This window comes from Daphnia pulex, chromosome 2 (assembly GCF_021134715.1).
Source record: "Daphnia pulex isolate KAP4 chromosome 2, ASM2113471v1".
In the NCBI taxonomy this organism is placed as follows: domain Eukaryota; kingdom Metazoa; phylum Arthropoda; class Branchiopoda; order Diplostraca; family Daphniidae; genus Daphnia; species Daphnia pulex.
Window position 1 is genome coordinate 5559698 of NC_060018.1, and position 23635 is coordinate 5583332.

The 23635-nt window shown below is 43.3% G+C and overlaps 1 protein-coding gene across 1 annotated transcript in view; it reads left to right on the plus strand.

The window, feature by feature from the left end:
• LOC124202646 (Krueppel-like factor 3) overlaps nt 1–19107 on the plus strand; it is a 36908-nt gene extending 17801 nt beyond the window's left edge. Inside the window, exons 4-7 of the mRNA XM_046598993.1 lie at nt 3979–4087; nt 9761–9832; nt 15346–15599; nt 15733–19107. Of these exons, the coding sequence (XP_046454949.1) occupies nt 3979–4087; nt 9761–9832; nt 15346–15599; nt 15733–15905 (608 nt within the window). The 3' untranslated portion in view covers nt 15906–19107. The remainder of the gene's footprint in view (nt 1–3978; nt 4088–9760; nt 9833–15345; nt 15600–15732) is intronic.
• Nucleotides 19108–23635: the final 4528 nt, after the last annotated feature.

Consider the following 23635-nt stretch of genomic DNA (forward strand, 5'->3'; position numbering starts at 1 on the left):
CCACCCCGTCCCCCCTCCCCCTCTTTTTTTTTCTGTGCCGCCTAGTCACGCTTGGCTTGAACGACGTGACTGCATGACATGGTTTCCACTTTTGGTTTGTTTTCTTTTTTCTTGTTGGTTTTTTTTTGTTGTTTATTTATCTTTTTGTTGCCAAAGACAAAACCCAACGGAAAATGAACGAACGAACGAAAACAAAACGCCGAGAAAATGTCCGTGGACTATGTTGGAACTTTGAAAACAACCAGCGTGTTTTTTTTTTCTGTTTAGCGATAGACTTGAATTCGATTCGACCGAACCTTCCCCTCCAGCGAGTAGTACCTGTAGTCTGAATTTTTAAACGAACGCAATAAATAAATCGACTAAGTCAAACGAAGGGAAACACGAAAGGTAACTTGTCGGTGACAGAGAAAACAAAGGGCTGGATGATTTACGCGCTCGGCAAAGTAAAAATGTTGTTGGCCGGTTATTGTCTCTCTCCGATGATTTCCCTTCGGTTTTCTTGTTCGCTTTCGAGAGAGTCGAGAGCTTTGATTGATACGAATCCATCGATCCAATGACGGCATTGATTTGACCGTTTACAAACAGTTTGACGTGCTGGTTCCTACTGTTGTCGCCATTCAAGTTTGGCGAAAATTGGGAGAACAAATGGCGCATTGAATTGAAAATAAATCGAGTTGCATGGAATTGTTTCTTTCTTGTTGTTCCAGAGGGGGTGAAGATGAGTTGTTCCGTTGTTCTCAGTCCGATTGGAAAGTTTTATTGCGGTTTTATTGGCCCGCTTTTCTCCTTCTTTTGGGTTACTAGACTCGTGCGTGGAACTGTAGACTAGACCTATTCAGATGTATTCGATTTATGTCAATTTGCGAAAAAAAAAAGAAAAAGAAAAACCTTTTTTCCGTCATAACAGGTTCTCGAGGACGGTCGAAGGTTTGAGGTCGACTAGTTTCTGTTTAGTTTACGTAGAAAGACCGGACCTGACCCAGGGTGGAGTCGGTTAGTTTTTCCCTTTTTTTTAGATTAATTGAGAAGATTAATAAGAATTGAGAAATTTTTCACGAGGAATGAATACAATAAGTGAAAATTCGCATTTCTCTTTGGCTGGCGCCTGTCACAATATCCAGTCAACTTCCAAAATGTGTAACGAATTTTTCGCTTCTTTTTCATTGGGTGCCGACCGTCTGGCGTTTGAGGGACGACGATTGGAATTGAATCGCTCCAACAAGATTTGATTCATGGCGATCCGCGATCTAGTCGGCCCAGAACGTTATCCACGTATCTCTTTTGAAGGCAAATTTGCCACTCGACGGAAACTGCTCTCTTTGTTTGCAAAACAACAGCGTCCTTGGCGCACTGCTGGACCTGCTTTGCTTTGCTTTGCTTTGGCTTTTCTACTTCTTTTCTTGTGTGACCTCAAGGTGCAAGTGATTATGGTCCACCAACAAAAACCCTCGCAGAGTTCTGCTATCATTGATCTCTTTTGACTCAAAAGTCTGAAAAGACTTTGACTCGAAGGGCTGGTGCCAGAATGAAAACCGAGGCGAGGTTGTCGATTGCGTCCGTCGTTTATTACAAGCGAACGCAGTTGTCGCTTACACAAGCCCCGGCTTTCTCGCACTAGATCCGAGTCGGGTTGAATAGACGCATGTCCTCTATAGACCCGTCGTCTCTGATTGCGTGTGCGTCTTTAGTCGGCGGCAGCGGCCCATATTTCATTTGTCATCTCTCTCCAGCGTGTACATATATACTGTGTACGTGTGTGTGTGGGGGGGTTCGTGTGTCGTGTTTCGATGGCCTTCACTCCGTCTAACGGTATCCCGCAGGGGACGGCAGATAACCTGCGCCCGTCACTGGCTTCACAGTCAAAATGTCTGTTAATAACAAGCCGAACCTCGACAAAAACGAGAGAGAGAGAGAGAGAAGGAGAGACACAGAGGAAAAGAGAAGCTATTTCGGTGTTCTCAAATGGCAAGAAAAGCGAAGAAAAGAATAATAGAAGAAACAAGTAGAAAGGGAGTTGGTGGCCCACACGGTTGTGTGTTTCTACGCGAGGGGTATAGAGACAACGCTAGAGAAAGAGAGCTGATTGCTCGAGATGTTTGGCGTATTTATTTATTTCTCTCCTTTTCTTTCTATTTGCCAGCGATCGTATAATCAGCCAAGTGGGGCACATTAAAGACAAAATGACTTTGAGAAATGGATGTGCCTACGACGGCGAACACGAAAGAAAAGAAGAAAAAGAAGAAAAAAAAAACTAGCGGTCTACATATTGCCACCTGCAAATGAAAATGTTTGCTTATGGGCTTAGGCTTTCAAAAACTCGTATACTGCGCGCCATTTCCCTCTCCCATCTTGCAGTTGTTTTACGATGACACCCTTAAAAACTTAACCAACACACACGCATCCATTGCCTTCTTTCTTTCTTTCTTTCTCTCCTCTTGTTGAACGAACCAACGAACATCCATTCGGCACCGTGACCACACCATTTATTATCGAGTTCACGTAATGACCTAATTAGATCTTTTGGGTTGAGCCTCCCAGCTGTTCCGATTTGGTTGTTGCGCAATATAGCTTTTTTCTTTCTTTCTTTCTTTCTTTATTATTCTTTGTTTGCTCATTCCTCCCAAACGTCCGACCGTCCGTCCGGCCGGCCGTCGTCAAAGCGGCGAAAACGCCTGAGAGGCAAATGGAAAAACAAAAGGCGCACGCGAACTCGTAGATTGAGATCTGCATCAAGTTGATCTAGTCAATTTCCCTGTTAATTCCCTACAATATCGGCATGGGCGGTGGCGTCAATGAGTTTGAACCGCCCCAAGGACACACTACGCTCTATGAATGTTTCTTAGTGTAATGTTTTTCTTGGGTGTGAGAAGGCCCGCTGGACGTATTTGTGTGTAGAGTTACTCAAAAGATTTCTAAACTTTTACAAACTGATTGCTGCCTTTGTATTGCAGACCGTTGATTTTTTTTTCAAAATCTAAAATTGCACTTGATCAAGTATTACTATTTTGTTGTGTCTTTCTGTTGGAAAACAATTGTTTAATGCGGTTCTTTTATTCGATTTTAAGCGCTTGGCATCTATCGCGACACAATTTGCTTCTTTTTTAAATGGACATGATTGATGTTTAACGGAATTTCATTGAAGGAATGATTGTAATCGACTATTTGTTTGTTATGGGTCATTTTCTCTACACGCACAACGAATTCGATGAATTTTGTATTTCCCTCGTCTACCGTCTGGGTGGCGGCAGATTCGACCGGTTAGCGCATCAAAGTCTCTGCGCATTTGATATTTGATACTTGAGTGCGTTTGCCTCGCACCTATTGGGGGTTTTCTTTTTTCCTTCTTTTCCGAAATTAGTTTTGACATCAATAAGGACGGCCCACGATTTCCAAACCTTCTTAAAGTCCGATGGGTCTTGATGGAGGGTAGATTTTTGATAGTGCGACGGTGGTATTTGTTTTTCTATCGGATTTCGGTATAGGTTATTCGATCTGATGTTTGCCTTTCTCCCTTGACCCCATCTCCCGATCCCATTTGTTTCTCCCGTCCAAGCTCGGAACCTCTTTTAAACACAGTCCACATGTAAAGGATACAGGCAAACAGAGAGAGAGAGACGCTCAAATTCTAAGCTTGAGTTGGCTCCCATATCTTTTGGGGTCTCGGCAGCGCCAACTAAAGCAATTTCCCCCCTCTGTGACACATTCACCGTGGCAATATCTACCAACTGTCACGCGGAGCTTCTGCTGCAAACACTGTTTTTTTCTTTCTTCTCTCGCTTTCTCGCTCGTTTATTCACTTTACCCTTCCATCTTGGGTCTTTTATCATGTTCGCCCAAGAACAGACCCCCCACTGGATTTCAAATCTATTCGTTCCTCCCTCCGGATATTTGAGTTTTTTTCTTTGGCGAAAAATTGCGTGTGTCATATTTTATTTGCCCTTAATTTAATTTGGCTTTCATCGTTGAATTCCTTTGCAGCGCCTGAAGCCGTCCGAGTCGAGATGATACCCAGCATCCAGTGCACGTTACGGACGACTTCCAACGCGCTCCTGACGCATCACCACCGCATGAAAGAGGAGCCCATCTTGTAAGTTATTCTTTTTTTTTGTTCTCTTCTCCATTCCGTTTTTTTTCTTTCTTTCTCTTCTTTCTTTGAAATGTCTGGCGACTTTTTCATCATTCCTCCTTCGGTCGACCGATAAGTCGAGAAGGGATTCATCACCGAACCCGCACAAATGATAAAAACGGGCGGTCTCTCTTGAGCTTTAATCGACCGTAAATGGACTGTAGGAGAGTCTAGTGCCAACAAGCCGCTGTCCGGCTGCCGCTCCTGTTGTTGTTGTTGTGGTCCGTATTTGCCCATCATTTCTCATCACTCTTTCGCCTTGTCTCTTCCCCCTTTCTATAAAGAGAAAGAGAGTCTGAAATGTGAGGAGGTTTTTTTATTTTTTGGGGTTGTTGTTATACTGATCGATCTAAATGATGGGGCAAAGAGAACTCGGAGAACCCAAGGACAGAAATGAACTGGCAGTCATCGTCATTGACTCGGAAAAGTGGAACCGGAGGTGGTCCATCTCTTCTCGCAAGATACCGGACCCTTATGGATGCGGAGGTCTCCCCCTGTTCCTCCTTCTCCTCCGCATAACTCTCTATGAATAATGGATGAAGCGCGTGCACGGCAATCATCGTACAATTCATGCCATCAGAGGGGGTGGCGCTCGGCTGAAATTGAACAACAACAACACGAACAACAAGAGGCAACAACAAGCAAACCGTACAGTTTTGTGCTCCGAGTAGGACAAGACAACACAACAGACAAAAACAAAAATAAGGGGCCAGTGGCCAGAGCCCTACAATGAATCGGAATATTTTGTTTGGCTCTTGTGTGTTTTTGTTGCTCGGCTTGTGGCTCCGAGGAGAGCCCAGCAGCAGTCATCAATTCAATCATCGATACAACTCGCATTCAGCTTACCGGTTTGAGGTTATATGGGCGTCGGGAGAGAGAGAGAAACTCCATCGCGAGCTAGTCGGTCGGGGGAAAACACAGTCAACAAAAAACTACGCCCCATTTTCCAACCGTTTTCGCTCTTGACCCTTTTCTCTTTTTCATTTCCAATCGATTGAAATCAATGGAACTACTACTCCACCGCTAATACTTTGAGACTCTGCTTGTGGTGCATTGTGTGCGCTGTGGGTGTGCATTTTTTATTCTTCTTGTTTGGTCGAAATTTTTATTTTTATACCAGGCCGCGAAAGGGCATGTATGGTAGAGATAGCTCACTGCGGGATTTTGAGTCTATCAGGCAAGAAAGCATGTAACCTTTTGAGTTAGGCACGAGATTTGAACGAGTCGAAGAGAATGAGAAGAAAAACGGGAGAAGAAATAATGCTTCTAAAAGCAGCAGGTGGCTGATTCAGACTATAACCCCCTCCATTTTTACTTCTGTCTAATCGAGCGAGAGTCGATCAGAAAAAGAGAGAGAGAGTCACAAAGATTAGAGAGACCCAAGGATAAAATAGTAGATGGTAATAGGTAGATAGGTTAGGTAGGGCGTAGGAGTGGCCGACCGAAAAGAAAAAAAGATTGAACGCTAACTATCAGCGCGTGAGCAGAGCCGCCATTAATAATGGCATTTCTTTCTTTCTCGTTTCTATTTTTTTTTTCTTGATTGTACATTTTTCTTTTTCCTTTTTTTTTAAGGGAATTAGAAAATTCAGTTGCCAATTGGGAGGGAACAGAAAAATAAAATGGGAGAGAGAGACATATATCACGTTAGGTAAAAAAGCGAGCGACGCCCCGTCTTTTTTATTTTATTTTTTAGACTTAAATTCTTTTGGTTCACGTCCGTTTATTCAATAGCGCTCCCGTTTCCAGTTGGGCGCACGGTTACAGCCACCTCGACCGTAACGAACTCAACTGTGAGCTTGTTTTTATATATTTTTTATTTAATTTTTTTGGCCGCCGCCGCCGCATCCGCACCGAGCATGCACTCACACATTATTTATATATTTTCCTTTTGTTTTTGTTTTTTGTTCTTTTTTGGGGGGTTCTTTTTGCAGGATTCATTTATTTTACTGTCCTTGCTTATATTCTCTCTTCTTCATCTTCTTGACCCGTTTTTCTTTCTTTGGCTATTGTTGTTGTTTGTTTTCACTTGCGCGTTCTCTTTCCTTCAATATCCAAACGCCGCCTGTCCATAAATGCGTCAAAAGATGCGAAGCAAATGGAATCATTGAAGTACTTGAGCACGTCAAGGCGAAACGGGGGAAACGAGCAAACCAATCGAAACGCCAAAAGTTTTGGAAAGTGGTTGAAGATTATTTTTTCTTTCCAGCGAGAAAGAGAATGTCGCCATACTTTTTCAACTGTAAACACGACGTGATTTCAGCAATCCGTCATCGTGCCAGCCAAACTTCTTCAATTTTCGCTTGAATTGCTCATCGAGTCGGCAATCGACTCTCAGTTTGGAGGGAAAGAGAGTAACTAGTTTTAATAGAGCGTGTATCTACAACCAAACGCAATTGGTCCGCTAGCAACCGCAGAAGATTCGGAGGTTAAAACCTTTTTTTTTTTTCCTTTTTTTTCTTTTTTGCATTCCCGCCGAGTCCCGCCGTTCCGTTCCGACCGAAAGCTTTTTATTTTTAGAATTTATTTTCGACACCTTTTCCTTTTACCCTTTTTTATTTAAGCGCTCCCTATGTACCGCGATGATGGGGCACGATCAGCGTAATATAGATCCCATTAGCATGGCACGATGATGATGGTTTTTTCTTCACCTCATAAAATCCACAGCACACTAATCGCCCCACTCTTTCTCTCTCTCTCCCATCTATATAAAATTTATTTTATATAATACGAACCGGCGAGGCTTCAGCACACTCCCAGCAGTTTTCTCGATAAAAGAAAAAGTAAAAAATACAAACCTTTTTTTTGTTTTTTGTTTTTTCCTTTTCTGTTTGGGATTGCATTCGTGCGCGTCCGCGTTCTTCCAACCCGTTCGTTCGTTTTTTTTTTTTCTCTGCCCGTCTCTGCCGAGGCAATTACTTGAATGGTGTTGGAGCTGAGACCCCTAGCTCTTCACGCCTTCCCGCAACTTATTCCAACGGGTCCCGGCAGGCGCACGACCCAACTTCTTTGGCTCTCTCCGCCTAATCAAGAGAATCTTAAATCAAAAGACGATGAAGGGCCACCCTATTTTCTTAATTAATCAGCTCGGCGCTTGAATGACTTTTTGAAGCCACAGCGTGGGGCTGTTTCACAACTACTAACTGCGGAACCACACTAATGGGGGTAATGAATGCCGACAAGTGCATTTTGGGTTTTGGTTTTTGTGGTGGGTCGTCGAGCGATGAGACTGCGCCTTTTTGGCTTTTCTGACCCCGGTTAGGTTGAAAATATTTATTTTATTTTTTTATTTTTTTCAAAGTTTATTATCTTGATTTCAAGTTTTTCTTTCAAGTGCCTTAAAAGGGTAAACGAATTAGCCGAGATGAAGATTGAGCAAAGATTAGACGACGGGCCGAGAGATAAGACGACGGGCGCATAGTTTCCTTTCGGACAACAACAACACACATCCCAACTATTTCATATCCCGAAAAAAAAAAAATAATGTTAGAAAAACAAACGGAGGCTTCTCACGCCCAACTATTTTCTCCCTCGGCCGTCCCATCTTAAAAAAGGCGTGTCGCTTCGGTTTTGGGATTTTTCTTTTTTCCTTATATTTCCCAGTCAAACATTGGAAATTGCCGTGGAGGCTGTACAGTGGGTCGAGAAAGATGGAGTACAACACTACAACCGCAACAACAACAACAACAACAATGAGGCTGCAGGAGCAACAGTAGTACTTTGAGCAAGCGAGGGAGGAGTAGGAGGGATCAAGCTGATGATGAGGATGTATAATATGATAATGCCCGGCTCTTCTTCTTCTTCTTCTTCCTTTTTTCTTATCCGAGAAAGCGTCCACGCCTTTCTCGCTCGCAACCCTCAACTCCCTTTCCGTCTTCGTCTGGCCCCCCTCCACAAATTCCCGGCCGACAATGATGGTGGCAGCGAATAGACATGACGCGATTGCACCACCACCCTTTTCCTCTTCTTCTTCTTCTTCACATTCCTCCTCCACCACCACGGTAATCATGATGTATGGTCCGTCCTTGCAGAGAGCCAAGCCTATTTACATGCGTATGCGTCCATCATTGAGATCGTCTAGGTATAGGCTACTCTCCGTTTCTTCCCCCCGTTGGTCCGTCTTTTTAAGTGGCCAGGGCCAAGCGCCAGCTGAGCAACTGGTTGAAATGAAATGATGCAGTTTCATCGACCTTAATGAGAGAGTGACTTTCTTGTAATCATATGGTTGGGTCGCGGTGTGGCGGGCGGCCTGGTGATGCCCATCTCCTCGTCTTTTTTTTCTTCGGCGGCCCAGCTGTCACCAGGCGGACCCCTTTTCCCGTTTCTCTGTGTGTGTGTGTGTCTGCCAGTGGTGTAAAGTGTCTCTCTGGCGCCTTACCGTCGTGATGCGGTCGGGCTATGACGTTCCACTTGCATGACTTTGGAAAATAGTTGCACCGACTGCCGGCCCGTTTTACCTTGGCCAGTCGGAGAGATGAGAGAGAGATGAAGGGCTCCGTACCATCGGTAATCCCTCACAGACTCTGTAATGAATGGCCTGACAACACGCGTACAGCCTCTCGAATCAACCCGAAACCTTCCCCTCAATTTCGAATGTAAACTCTGGTCAAGTCCATCTCGATCGTCCCTTTAAGACAACAGTAGAGAAAGGCGGCCGGCAATAAGTGATCGTTTATTCTCTCTCTCTCTCTCTCTCTCTCTCTAACTCAACTCGTGCTGTGTTGCCACCCACTTTTCTCTCTCTGGTTTCTCTACGAGCTTTCCAACTTACTACACATATGTATACTTATTACGTTGGAATGGGGAATTTTCAAAAATAAACACTCGACACCCCCTCAAAAAGTGCCCAAAAAGAAATCCCGGATGCTGGGACGGCCGAGAAGAAGATGATCATGGCGCTCATCCTAGCTTCTCCCGCCTCCAAATCCACCTCCTCCACCTCCTCTTAGAGATACACACATACTGTCTCGAATCGGTCACGATCGCTGCTGCTACAAGTATTTGTAATGAATCATCGAGTTTTCTTTCAAACTCCTCCTTGGTCGTGCATTGTCTGCGTTGTTTCCAGCGTCCGAGCCCTTGGAGGAGAGTGGCACAGCCCAAAAGGGGGAGAAAAAAAAACATCTTACTGGCGCGCAAATAAGAAAAAGAAAAAATGAACACAATTCGCCTTGTGAATTCAGGAAATATTTTTGCGACGGACAAATGAAAAAAACTTGTTATTGGTTGAATAGATCCAAGCAATAGATTTCGCCCATATCCGATATTAAATTCAGATTTTCAAGCAGCAGCAGCAACAGCGACAGCCACAATAGCAATCGGCGACTGGTTTTCTATTACAAAAGTGAAAGAGAGAATTTATTATTTGCCCTTTTGACGTCTGCACGCGTCTCGGTCGACAGAGCGCCACGTACATATAAAACATTCTCGAGATGTTTGAGAACCGATAAAACGTCGGCGAACACAACAACAAATCAACAAGAAACCCTCCCAAAAAGAGAAAGAAAGAAAAAAATACCTTGTGCACGAACTTGTTGCTGTCGTTAATTACATAGTCGATAAATCATAATGATTTCGACAATAATCAGATCGTCTATTCATTTTCATATTTTTTCTTTTTTTGTGTTTCCACAGTAACCATGGTGACACCATGTTCGAAGATGAAGACGAGGACGACGAAGATGGATTCCTTCCCGGTTACGACATGTAAGTGAAATTTCAATTTGCTTTTTAAAAAAAAAAACACACACACACACAGCACTCACACACAGCTGGAGGGAATTGTATAATGAGTGCGAGTGTGGGTGAGTTGACTGAGTGAGGGGGAAGTCTAGTCGTTAGTTTAGTATATATCAAACGTCAACGAAAACACACACACACACACACAAAATGGGATTTTTCCCACCGAAAAGAATCGAGCGTACGTAATCATTGGACGTGGGAGTGAGTATTTCCTTCATCTCTTTGAAGGTGAACATTTTGTTTTAGAGCTACTAGTCCTTTAGGTTTTTGTTTGTTGTGTTGTTGCTTTTTTCAATCCCGTTGCTGCAAGTCGTGCCGTTGCATTCGTAGATGTAGGTATTCACGAATAAGCGATCGTGCAAGGGATCATGTCTCTCCCAATTGCATCCCCCCCCCTTTCGTGTTCATGATGGCCAGGCCGAGCGTTCATTTTCGGCTGATATTCCTACACTGGGTTACTACGGTGGAGTCGTGCAGACTTTGATTGCGCCTTTCAAGTCAAGTAGATTTGCGCAGAGGATCAGGTTGCAGTTTCAGCAAAGTGTTTTGGGGTCTTCCCCCTGTCGAGCTCTCTCCTCTTCTTTTTGAATGTCTAGCACCACCTTTCTCTCGTTTTCACACAAATGGGCAATGCCGTGAATGTAAATGCCGTATTAGCCCCGTTGCCATCGTCTCCCGACCGAGTACGGTGTCACTGGACGTCTACCACTCAACTCCTCCAGACGAAACAGTCCCGTCAAAGTGCGTGCGAGTCGAATGAATAGAAAAGAAGAAGAGAGTCTCTTTTTTTTACTTTGGGTTCTTTTTTGGTCACGATGGTTTGCACGATTCTTTCTAGACGAACAAATGGATGTCTCTGGAGAAGAAGAAGAAAAATACTTGCGAGTCCCAACATACTGTGCATTGAACCTATTGATGTTGTCAGGAGGAGGGAGGAAATCGTTGAAGAGGACTTCCTTTCTTCAGAAATTTTCTATTGTCAAATGGCGGGTGACTCTCTCGGGGTATCGTTACGGCAATCCATCGAAATGGGTCGTGCCGGTTTTTTTTTTTTTTTTTTTTTTTGTCATTTCCCGATTTCTTTTGGGCATATTCGTCGATTCTGAATTGGAAAAAGAGTCGAGATGACAAGGTAAAGTCAAGCTGGTGTAGCCACAAGAGAAACTGGACAATAGGGCCGGCCCGAAGGTTTCCTTTTTTTGAAGTTGTCGGACACGAACGAACGAGGCCGAGATTTTTTCTTTTCTGCCGAGAACATTGGAGAGTGTGAGAATAGTGCCTTACTCTCTCGCTCGTATAGGTCTCAAGGTGGCGTCTGAGGTGGGTGAGGAGGTGCCGCGTCGTTGTCTCGGGTGTCACGACCTCGTTCGTGTGTAATGGGTCGAACGTGCCCGTGTCTCGTAGATGGCCATCAGTTGGAAGTTTTTTTTTTCTTTTCGTCCATCTACTTGCACTCGGTGCTTGCAATGGAATCTCGTTGTTGTTGTTGTTGTTGTTGTCTCGGCCGCCTCTTTTTGACCTGAAAGGAATGTTTCATTTCGGTTATTTGACGCTCAAAGTGTGTTGGTGTTGTGGCGCTTCTTTATACACGCCCATTGGGCGCATTGAGGCATGAACTCGTTAGCCGAGAAGTTGGAGAAGAGAACCCAGGCGGGAGCTTAGCCCAAGTTTAAAAAATAAAAAAAAACAAAAAAGAGAAAAATTGGGAGATGGTTTTCCTCCTCGTCTTCCTCCCCTCCCGTGCTCATTGTTTCTCCTCGTGAAGTCGGATGGTTTATTTCTGTTTTGTTTTGGAGGGGGGTGTTTGCCTCGCTCCGTTCGGTTCACGAGGCGAGAGAGAAAGGAGAGCGGGAGAGACTTGCTTGGTGTTTACTGCAGCAGACAGGCTAATGATGATTTGCTGATCATTTTCTTTTTTTCTTTTTCTTTTCTTTTTTTCGTGGTGATTAAAAATAGAAAAATGATTATGCCTTGGCATTTCACATTTTCACGCTCCCGAAACTTCTAATCAGGACCGGGAGAGTCTTATGCCCCCCCCCCCTCTCTCCTTCTCTCTTCTCCTCCTGTCTTGCCTGTTGTAATGGATGCAACTACTGTGTGTGTGTGTGTGTGTGCTGCTCGCAACGGTGTTGATTACCGACGGGGTCCCCCTCAACAATTCAACATCTCCGCTGTGTTACAATTGTTGTTGATGTTGTTGCGCCGTCACGTTGAGAGTCATTTTCACGGGTTGTGAATGTTTGATTATACGATCCTCCCAACATCCGCTCGGCGGCTATGACAGACCGCAGCCAACACGCACACGCAATTAGAACGGACTTTTCAACACTTGCCGTTTTTCTCCGTCGGTCTTCTCTACAATCGCCCTCCTCTCTCTCTCTCTCTCTCTCTCTCTCTCTCGCTCTCCCGAACGATAATAACCGCAACAAACAAAACAAGTAGAAAAGTGACTGATAAAAAAGAAGGGGAGACATGTCCGTACACTCACGTACACAAGTAGAGAGTCGATTAGATTGTACTTTGCATTCGAATTTCTCGAACGAAAAGAAAAAAGAAGAAGAAGAAGAAGAAGAAAAAAACACGAGAAAGAGGAGAAGGTTCGTGTAATGTAAAAGGAGGACAACCATCTCGTCTCTATCCAAGCGTGGCGCGCAGTTTGAAAATGTATACGACACTTTGGCCCGGAACCGAATTGTTGTATTGTATATTGTGTGAATGGAACAGCAACAACAAGGGAAGGGGGGAGAGAAGGCAACAACCTCCCGAGTCGAGTCTGAACGACTGGAAACGGGCCAGATTTAAGAGCAGGATGGAGAAATGACATGAGTCCACGCCATCAGGTGATAAACTCGTAATGATTATAATGAACGTCCGTCTTCGAGACGCAGACAGACATGGGACCAAAGTGCAATGGAGAAGGAGGACGAACAATTGACAAGTCGGTGCCAATAGAGACATTCAAATGTCTACCCCCCCCCCCCCGTTTCCCTCACTCCAATTCAAAGACATTTCAAGTCATCAGCTGGCTTTTGTTGTTGTTGTATTTTCAGTTCTCTCTCTTATATTTTTTCTCTTTTTTTCCTATCACAATTTGACGTAAAGGAGAAGGGAAATATTTTTTCTGCCCCTTCTTCAACAACAAAAAGAAAAAACGTCGGGATATTATTATTTTTTTCTCTCTCTCTCTTTAGTGGAACGCTCACGATGTAGTTGGATGCGCCAAACTTAAAATCACGACGTACCGAACCGGTTTCTTCTTCTTCTTCATCATTTTCGTCCATTCTTCATCGTTCAGTCTTTTTCCCCTCTCTCTCTCATTCTTCCACTAACGCCCTACAATTTAATGCCATCAAGAGGTCCGTTATGATAATAATAAAAAAATTAAGTTTTATGAATAATGAAAGGAACGGGGAAAGATTCTCCCCCTCCGTGGGATTGTGTGCAATCCTCTTGCGTTCGCTCTTTTTTCTTAGTCACATAATCAAAAACACAAAAAAAGAAATAAAAGATTGGACGGGCAACTTGGAACGGGGGAAAATAAAAAAAATCCGCTTCAACTGACCCAATAATATGATGGGCGCTCACTCACCCAGCGTTTGTTATCATCGTGGTTATTACTATGATTATTATTGTTTTTATTATTAGGCTATTATTATTAATAATAATTTTTTTCCCCTTGTTTCTTCTCGTCTTCTTCACTTCGTTAGACATGTGTTTTTTTTTATGTATTATTTATTATTGATGCTCTCCCCTTTGTTGCTTTGGGGGTCGTTGGGTCTTCGTTCTCGTCCCTCGCCTCTTGTGATAACACACGGGACTAATCTGCGCTGGTCGAGCTGATTTTTATTTATACAACCGAGACGACTAGAATCAAAATGAAATGATGGGAGATTGGTTGGGAGGAGCTGGGTAGTAGCAAAGGCTAAAGGGCTGGAGAGCGAAAAAAACAACCCAAAAACAGCAGACGGATTAAAGAGAAAATTGGTGGAGTCCAGGTAGTCGAGAACGCGGACAATATCCCCGGCTGATTCCAGATGGCCATCCCCATCCCCCCCCCCCTCCTCTCCAGTATAAATTACGACTTACGTCAGGTATTATATTAGTAACTGTAACTGTTGTGCTCCGGGACCATTTATGAAATAAAACATGGCAGCCAAATGGCAACAAAACCAAATTAGAACGGAAAAGAAAACGACTTGGAAAGAAATAAAAATATAAATTTAGGTGAGCAGCCGCACAGATGATGTGCCCAAAACAATCGAAAATTACCAGAAGAAAAAAAAAATAGAAAAAAAAGAGAAGATGTCGTCAATGTCATGCACGGAGAAATTTAAAAGGCGTAAATGGCAAAACAAGGAATTGAGGAGATGTTGCGGATGTTTATCCAACCCCATTTTATTTTTCTCGCCTATTTTTGTGTGTTGGTCGTATATACACACCGGTCTCCACCCTTTTTTTTCTTTTAAGGAGCCTCTTGAGTGACTCTTGGCACCTCTGTGGTAGCAAAGGCGAGAAGAAAAATAAAATAAAAACTCGACAAAGTTCAAAGGAAAAGAAGAAAAAAAAATGTGAGACTCTGAGACCCCGGCTGATGAATGATGACTAGACTAGAGAAACGGACGGGCAATTTGTGCGCTCCTTGGCCTTCTTATCTCTTTTCATATGAGAGAAAAAAAAAGAGAATCATTCTGAAACCCTCCCGTATGTTTGTGTTCACGGCCGTCGTCCATCATCCCCCATCAGAGAACACGAGAGTGTATCACGAGGCCTTTTTGGAATCCGCTAGTTCAAGTTTTTACTTTTGTTGAGTCTGCCAGTTGATAGATTCCTCCCCATCACAACGGCGTACTACACATTTCCATGATTTTTTTTTCTCTCTCTCTCTCTTTTTTCTATCCACCTCCTCCTCCTCCTCCCCCACCGTTTTAATGGGAAAGATCCTGTGGCCTCCCGAGTCAAAGGCTCCTCTTCCCCACCCTTGGTATTTAACAGCTACGTTTACATGTATATTATTTCACAGCCAAACTGCGCATCTTTTTTTTTCTTCTCTTGTTGTTGTTGTTGTTGTAGTCGAGTTTTTTCTTCTTCTTCCATGTCGGAGGGAAATAGAAAGGAATGAAGGACATGGTGGTGGCTCTCATCTCTTTCAAATTCCACTTGATCAATCGTCGGGTCTGGGGCATCTGTATAATTTGCCCACTCCATTATGCGCGCTCTGCCCTCAGCCCTCTTTTTTCTTTTTCTTTTTTTATTTCTCTCGGGTCTTTTCCTGTGTTGTGTTATACAATTTACGTTGCGTTGATGTGCGCAATTTAGAATGTGAACCACACAGACAAGAGGCTAAGGAATTCATGGCATCGTGTCGTCATCAATCTTTGGATTGATTTATCCTTTCTCGCATTAAACTCTAATCATCATTTCGTTTATTTCATTTCATTTCATTTGTTTTGTTTTTCTTTTCTTTCTTTTTCATTCAGGACTTTGAGTCAAAGGCCGTTGTCCTCCTCCTCCGCCAGCCCCTCGCACGGAACGTCGACCAACAACGGACTGAGCCCCAACCGGCACTCGTCGCCGGGCGATTCGCCGCCGCCGCCGCCCAGCTCGGCCGCTTCCATCGGCGACTTCACCGACAGCCTGCGGAGGCGCAAAGTTCACAAGTGCGACTTTGAGGGCTGCGAGAAAGTCTACACCAAAAGTTCGCACCTTAAAGCTCACAAACGAACACACACAGGTACGTGCCCCGTTTTCTATTTTATTGACCCGTCCAATATCAATGGATTTTGTTTTTTTGAAAAAAAATTATCCAATGATGTTCATTTTGTTTGTTTTCTTGTTTTTTTGTTTTTGGCGCTTGGGTCGCGCAGGTGAAAAGCCGTACCAGTGCACGTGGGACGGTTGCACTTGGAAATTTGCACGGTCTGACGAGCTGACCCGCCACTTCCGGAAGCATACGGGACAAAAGCCGTTCCGTTGCCACCTGTGCCAGCGTTCGTTCTCACGATCCGACCATCTGTCACTGCACATGAAGCGACACTGATGTACACGATGGCGGCTGCTCTATACATACTGTACTCTAGGCAACACGACGCAACGCACACTGAGAGAGAAATGGCTCCACCAGCTGACACTTCTTCGAAAAAAATTTCTTTTCCTTTTTTGAGAAACAAATTATTTCGGGCGTGTACGTTTACGGTGGTGACTAGCGGTCGGGCGAGTGAGAGAAAGGTGAAACCATCAACATCATCATCATCGGCCAAAGCCAAACACACACACACACTCACACACAAACAAACGCAACAGAGAAAACCCATCAACCATCACTTCTACACACGACGGACACCCGTGTTTTCCCTTTTTTGCGGGCCCCGAGGCAAAAAGAGGAGAAACAAGTCAACTTTGTTTTTTCTATTTGTTTCGTTTGGGAATCAATTGATTGTTTTTCCCGAATCTGTACTTCTGGTTTTGACGATGAAGACAAGAAAAAAGATTATTACGGTGAGCTACAATTTCGATGACGCAGGCGTTTGCGTCGATGAGTTTGCCGGGTTTTCCCCCTTCGTGCGGTTTTTCGCCTTCGTTCAAACCCTCCCACACCATTTGACGTGTAACATCCAGTGCGGTTGATCAAACCTCATCGCGTTATTACTGTCATTTCCGCTCCTGTTTCTGCTGCCCCCCCTTTTTGTTTGACTGTCGTGTGTGTGACTGACGACTCTGGCGATCTCACATCATGTTGTTGGATCATTTCGCTCTCTCTCTCTCCTTCTCTCTATCGCCTTAATTGTTGTTTGATCTTTTGCGTGGCGCAGCGAATTTGAAAGGAGGTTTTTTTTCTGTTCTTTTGCGTTCCTCTTTTCGTCTTCCGCCGCCTCATTTCTCCGCTGCCGCCCTTTTATATATATAATTTCTTTCTCCCCTTCCGTTTCTGTGTGAACGAGCTCGCCTTAAAAAATAACTCCTCCCTCTACTATCGTATACATATTCTATTTTGTGCGTGAATTTCTGATTTTTATTTGATTTCTTCGCTTTTTTCTTTTTTGATCAACTTGTACCATATGTCGCAACAAGATATCCTCCTCCTCCTCCCCCAAATCCGTCCAAAAAGAGAAAACGCACAGGGAAAACAAAAACAGTTTTGAAATGTAGAAAAGAAGAATTATATTTAGTTGTTTTTTCTTGGTTGCTTCTCCCTTTTGGTTACGGAAAATTTTTCCCATTTTTTTTTTTTTCAAAAATGTTTCCTTTGAATCGATTCATGATTATAATATGTAAGACGACCAAAATGGGTAAAGCAGATTCTTCTCGTCTTTTTTTTTTTGAATTCGTTTATGTACCGAACAACAACAACAACAACCAGCCACACCATGTTGTGATGATTTATAACAACAAGGAGAAAAATAATTCAGCCTCTCAAAACGCCCGAAACGGAAGAAGGTGCAGCGCGTGGCGCATATCGTTCCTCATGTTGCTGTTGTTGTAAATTTTTTTCGGGCTGCGAAAAGATATTGTGATATTCCTCGAGCGAAAAAAAAAAGAAATATTTGGGCGCCGGAGCTCCACTCGGCGCCTACACACACACGGACATACATAGACAGATAGAGCTAGGCAACTTAGGAAAAGAATAGGATGGCCGGGACATGTATAAATAATACCGAGGCTGTGTCTCGCGCGTCTAACCGTTGAGTTGGAAGAGAAAAAAGTTTTGCTTGTTTGTTTGTTGTTTGGGAAGTAACCACAGCGTGATGTGTGCAGCACACGCCCGCGATTGATATTATACTCGGCCTGAATTCAATGAGATCATCACTCAAAAAATAAGAAACAGCTGTCGACCTTTTTATTTCTTCCTTTTCGAACTCCCGCCTCTCCTTCGTGCGTCGGTAGAGAGAAAATATAAATATATTTTTTTTTCTCGGCTGAGACATTCTTTTGTATGCATATCGTGCCATTTACAGTGAACGTGTGCGAGCGGTCGTCCTACTCTTTTTTTTCTGTTTTTCTCTCTCTCTAACCCTGAAATTTTTATAAATATTTCATTTTATTTCGTTGTTGTTCTTCAGTTGAATTTATTGTACCCCGATTCATTTGTCTCTGCAGTTTTATCATTACGAAAGAATCTTTCTACTTCATTTTTATTATTGCATAATACGTCTCTCGTCTGTTTATTTTATAAAATTTTTCTGTTCAGTTCTCACCCTCCTATACTTTGTTGTTTTCTTACCGCCCGGAAGCAGCCATAGGGTCTTATACCTCATCACATTCCAAATTTTTATGCAATAACAATTCAGCGTACTTTACGGTCTTATACATATAATTCTTCTTTTTCCTCCTTCTTTACCTTTTTTTTTTCTTTTTATTATTTCTTGACGAAGAAAAAATATACCAAGAATGAGAAATAAAAAGAGTTATCACACGCCGACACATTCACTGTGTGAGCAAAGAGGGAGGAGGAGGGCGAGCACAAAAATACAATTGTTTTTTTAAAGATTCTCCACCCCGCTCGGAAAAAAAAATTCTTCTACGTTTTTTTTTCTCCCAGTTCGTATGTGTGTCATTCGCCATGAAAAACACAGGAAAGAGAAAAACAACTTCATTTTTTATTTTTTGTTATTTTATTATTGTGAAGAAGACGAGAGAGCCGCCTTGTTCATATTTCTTTTAACGGCCTTCTCTTCTCACACACATAGTTTGTGTTTTGGGAGAAAAAAACATTTTTTTGAGATAGAAAAAAGTGGAAAATACTGCCGTTAATCATGCGTCATAAGTTTCTTTACTCAACACAGAAATAAAAAAAAAATACAGAGAAAACGCCTATTTATTCTCTCTCAAACGCACTTGGGGTTTGCTGCTGTTGTCCTCTCTGTACAGAACAAAGACGAAACAAATAATTTCTGATACTTTTTTTTTCCTCTCCTTTTTTTTACGTGTATAAACATCCAGACAATTATTCTCTCTCTCTCCTTCCGTTATTGTTGGTTTTTATTGTCCCTCCCGACTCGGAAAAAATCATCTTGTGTGTTTGTGTGTGATGACTCTTTGAGTGTGTCCATATTGTTTACGTGTGAGAGTGTGTGCGTTTTTTTTTTTTCAAATGTTTTTTTTTTTGTGTTTCTTATAATTTTTTTGTTTGGTTCTTGTTGGCGCCTCTCTTGTAACTGCGAGAACATTATTACGAGAGCGGCGTTTGCGTTGCGTGCTCTTTCGAGTTGTATCTGAATTTATTACACGTGGTGTGGATGCAACACTTTTTTTTCCACCTCTCGATTCATTTCGATCGGTTTCACTGATAATGAATTCACGCTGATGGGGTCCCGCAATCACGCGACTATTGGCCGGCGCAGTCTCACCTTCTCGGCGTTCGATCGTGCCGCGCCGCCATCGACTTGCGAGAAGGGAACAAAAAAAAAAAAATAATTTAATGAACTTTTCACGCTGCAGCTACAAAATGGGTGGGTTGATTGTATTCGTACCATACGTGTGTACAATCGTCAACATAAAAATACAAACGCCGGGATGAAATTCTCCAGTGGAGAGAACACCAAGACGATTTTCAACCGAATAACCGAACCGAATGAGTGAATTGACTAGCGCTACGGGGCTGCGAAGGATCGATTCTTTCCTATTTTTGGGCAACCGAAAAGAAAACCCAAATTCTCTTTTCGTGTTTACGATGATGATGATTATCTTTTACAATGGCGCAGTGAAAACGCTTTTCTATCAAAATCTAACGAGAGAAATAGAGAAACACTATCGATTATAGAAGGGGCCAACAACCATCGCCAAAAATGCCAAGTAGCCCATAAGTCATAGAATTCATAACCTTGTTGCATCACCCGCGCGTTCTCGTTTTTCTTTCCTCGTTGGCCATCATTGCACCAGCAGCCGTGATGGGTTTTGCCCATTGCGGATCGTTAAAAAAATATATCCCTGAGCTTTTTTTCTTTTTTTTTTCTCGTTTTATTTTGGGAAAATGTAGACAAAATAAAAGATTTGTATTCGCTGTGTATGCTGGGGGGGTGACGCTGCATTGATGAATCGTTACAGCGGGTGGGATGTATAACTAGAGGCCGTTCAAACTTGATTTCGAAAATCGCCAAAATTCTCGTCACGAAAATCCTCCACCGAAGTGGGGATTACCCGAAAGAAAATTGCCTTTGCTTGTATCTGCATTTCATTGTTATTAGCGTAACCAGCGGAATTTGGTGATTTCCCAGGCTCCAGATTTTGTGTTTCTCCTTGAAGGCCTCACGTCTTACGTGTATCTACTCTATCACTACGGTACAAGATGGAACGTTGTTACTCTTAACTAGGTAGCCCTGACTCTCCACTCCATCTATCATGTGCTGGATTTTTCGGCCGGTTGTTGGCCGTTCTAATTTGATCAAACATTTGGGTGTGGTCATCATATTTTTGGTTTTTCTTCTTTTCCCTACGCGATCTATATGATTTGTTGACTTGCCGTTTCTTTTAATGGGACAGCCGTCTGCTGGTCGACCCGTTATCTTGCACTGCCACGCTCAAAAGACCGCACGTTCCTCGCCCACTTATTGTCAGTCGTGCTGAGTGTTCAAATCACCGGCGATGACGTTGCGGCTGAGAAGAAGAAAAAAGAAATAGGCACACAACAACAACAACAACAGTTGGGATGAGGGAGGGAGAAGAAGAAAAAATAAAAATCCAGCGGACTTTTGCGGATAGTTGCGAGTGTTTGGCTCCCAAACTACTGGCGCCTCTTAACGGGAGCCCTTTTGCCTTTTCACTTTGGGTGACGCAGGTGGAGCGTGTAGTGTTACCCGAAAGAAAAGAATAATGATGATGATAATAATAATAAAATACTATATACGTATGCACGCAGCGGGAATACAGGACCTTGCCTATAGTACCCGCTGGAACGGAACCGAAAAAGTGAAAGGCCTTATTTTTGTTTTTTCTTCTTCTTCTTCTTCTTTAATTCACGTAATTTATTTCATTTTTCGTCTTTCACCCGCTGATTCGTGTGGCATATGGGCCGCACCTGCCCTGATGGCCTCCTTGCGGTGCTCTCGACATCGTCAAAACGAGCCAAACGATTATCGCATTACGAAATCTTCTTGGAAGGGGGGCCCCACCACCACAATTTCGACCCCCCTTATGCCCTCCCCTCGTGTGTTTTTTTTTTCTTTCGGGAGAAATGGGAAACAATTGAAATTTTCATCCTCACGAAATGGCAATCAGACGAGCGAAAAAAGAGAGAAAGAACAAAAAGAAGAGAGAGAGAGATGGAAAGATACTGAGTTAAGAGAAGGGAAAATGCAGTTTGATTATCGAGGGCCAACAAACAAGAAGAAGAAGAAGAAGAACTGGCAAAGGCAGAGAAACGAGAAACGACTGTGTGAGAATTCCCGCATCAGAGCAATCGGCATTCACCACAGTACGTCTACTAAACTAACTATACAATCTCTCCCTCCAGCACAGAAGGTGTAACAGTTCGGCCGTGTCCCTTTTTTTCTTCTTCTTCTTTCAAAATAATAAATGAAATAACCGTTTTCTGCGTACGACAATCATCTTTTTCCTGCCTTCACTCTGGGCACCAGAAAAAAACAGGTCCTAGCCATCTCTCTCTCTCTCTCCTTGTAAAACGTTATGTAGCATACATGGTTGTTACATCCTATATACAGGAGGCAATCAAATCTGCGAGCGGCGGCGCCTCACTAATGGGTCAATAGCTCTTGTGTCGACGAAAAAGTAACAAAGACAGAGAGACCTTTATAATGACCGTGAGAAGTCATCCGGATGGTAGTGATGGCGGACCAAAGTTCCGAATGGAAAAAGAGAAAAGAAAAAAAGGCATTTGAATATTGTATGAGAAAAAAGAGTAAGCTCTAGCGATATATACGTTACGTAAGAAGATGAGGGGCATCAATGCAATCTACAAGTTATGTGCATAAGGACTGACGACACTTTATGCGTGAGCTCGTTGGCCCTTTTAAAATTTTTCGGCGCGCTTTATTTTTTTTTTTTACAACCGTTCAAAATATTTCGATGGGAATTATTATTTTGTCTACTTTTTTCTCGTGAAAGGTTTTCTTGTTATCTGGTTGCCTTCGTCCCCATTTTCCCCCTTTTGCCAAGATTGCGCCGAAGCGGATGCCATCCAATCGATTTCTCCTACCCAAGTCGTTAAAGTAGAAGAGAAGGAAAACAATTTGACATAAGAGTTACAATTACACTCTATGGGTTTTCCGTTCTTTAATTTAATTTTCTTTTTCTACGGGCATGGATGGCGGCCCGTACGCGTTCAAGTCTCTGTCTGATTCGACCCGACGGATGGGCGGATGGTTTAGACGCTAACGCATGCGCGTATAAATCTGTCGTGAGAGGCGATCCTGATCGGCATTTTTGCAAAGTCCCACAGCGGGAGAGCCGCCTAGGCGCCCAGCCCAGTGCCTATTGCCTAACCGCTCGATCAATCGTTCGTGCCATATAATATTGTTAGATTGTATAGAGCTATGCGTGCGTGTGTGTGTGTGAGTGTGTGTGTGTGTCTAGCGGGCGGCATTTCATCGAGCGTTTCGAGATGTGACCATAACCGGACGACCGCTGTCACATCCTTTTCAAATAGTCCTTGGGTAGAGGGGAACTCGATGTAGTTGTAATTTACGTCACCATATGGCATCAGCAATGCATGCAGTCAGTCTCAGTCGGGGAGTCCATTGGCCTTGACTTGATGGCCGGCCAAATTCATTCGTCAGACAAGTCGCCATGGGGAAAGGAGGCGAGCGCGCGCGCTGGACTTGGCGGCGTACAATTATTGATTTGTCTCGACGATTGGCAACTTGACTTATTACCGGGACAGCCCGACAAGAGAGCGCCTACTATATAGAGTTGTAATAAATGGTGTCCGCACGAGTCGCCGTTGCCAACCCAAGGGTCACTCTCTCTCTCTCTTTCTCTCTCTCTATACAGAAACAATTCTAAATCCGGGAATGGTCATATGCCAAAACCGGATTCGTCCCGACCTAAAAAAGAAAGAAAAAACAAACAAATAAGAAATAAGACGGGAAAAGGCTATAAAATGCTATTTAAAAGAAGAAAAAAAGAACCCACACACACACACACAAAACAACAACAAAAAAAAGAGCCGTCCCGTGTATCTTGTGTGTGTGTATATCAAATCGCACCTGCTGCATTTGGACGACGAACTAAGAAAATAAGAAAAGAAACATGCAACGCTCATAAATCAGATTTAATGTCACTTTTTTAGACGTTCTAAAAACCTACCGGCTTTGGATGGTGTCACGAGATATAGTCCCATACAGAAACCCTGAAGATCCGTTCACGTCGACAGCTTCTTAAGAAAAGGCAAAGAAGAAGAAAACAACAACCCCAAAAGCCGAGAGCGAATGTTACCGAGGGGCTCTCGTCTGTTGCTCCAGCATCAGGTGGAATAGATGGCCGAAGCACACAACAATCAACATCGTCATCGTCGCCCGTTTATTTATTTTTTTTTTCCCCCACACACATTTTCTCTCATTTATCAACGACATATAATATACACGGTCGCGATAATCCGACATTAGTGTCGGCCGGGGGGGTTCTCTCTTCTTCTTTGCTACGGCCACGGCCGTTCATAAATGTCTTGACAGAATGCCTTGGCTGAATCAGAAATGGATACGACTGTAGGCTAAAATTGAATGAGCGAAATGGGCGACGACGTTTTCTGGCGCGCCGGACAAACACAAGAAAAATTTGAAGAAGAAAAATAAAAAAAAGACGCGTGACGTGTTGAAT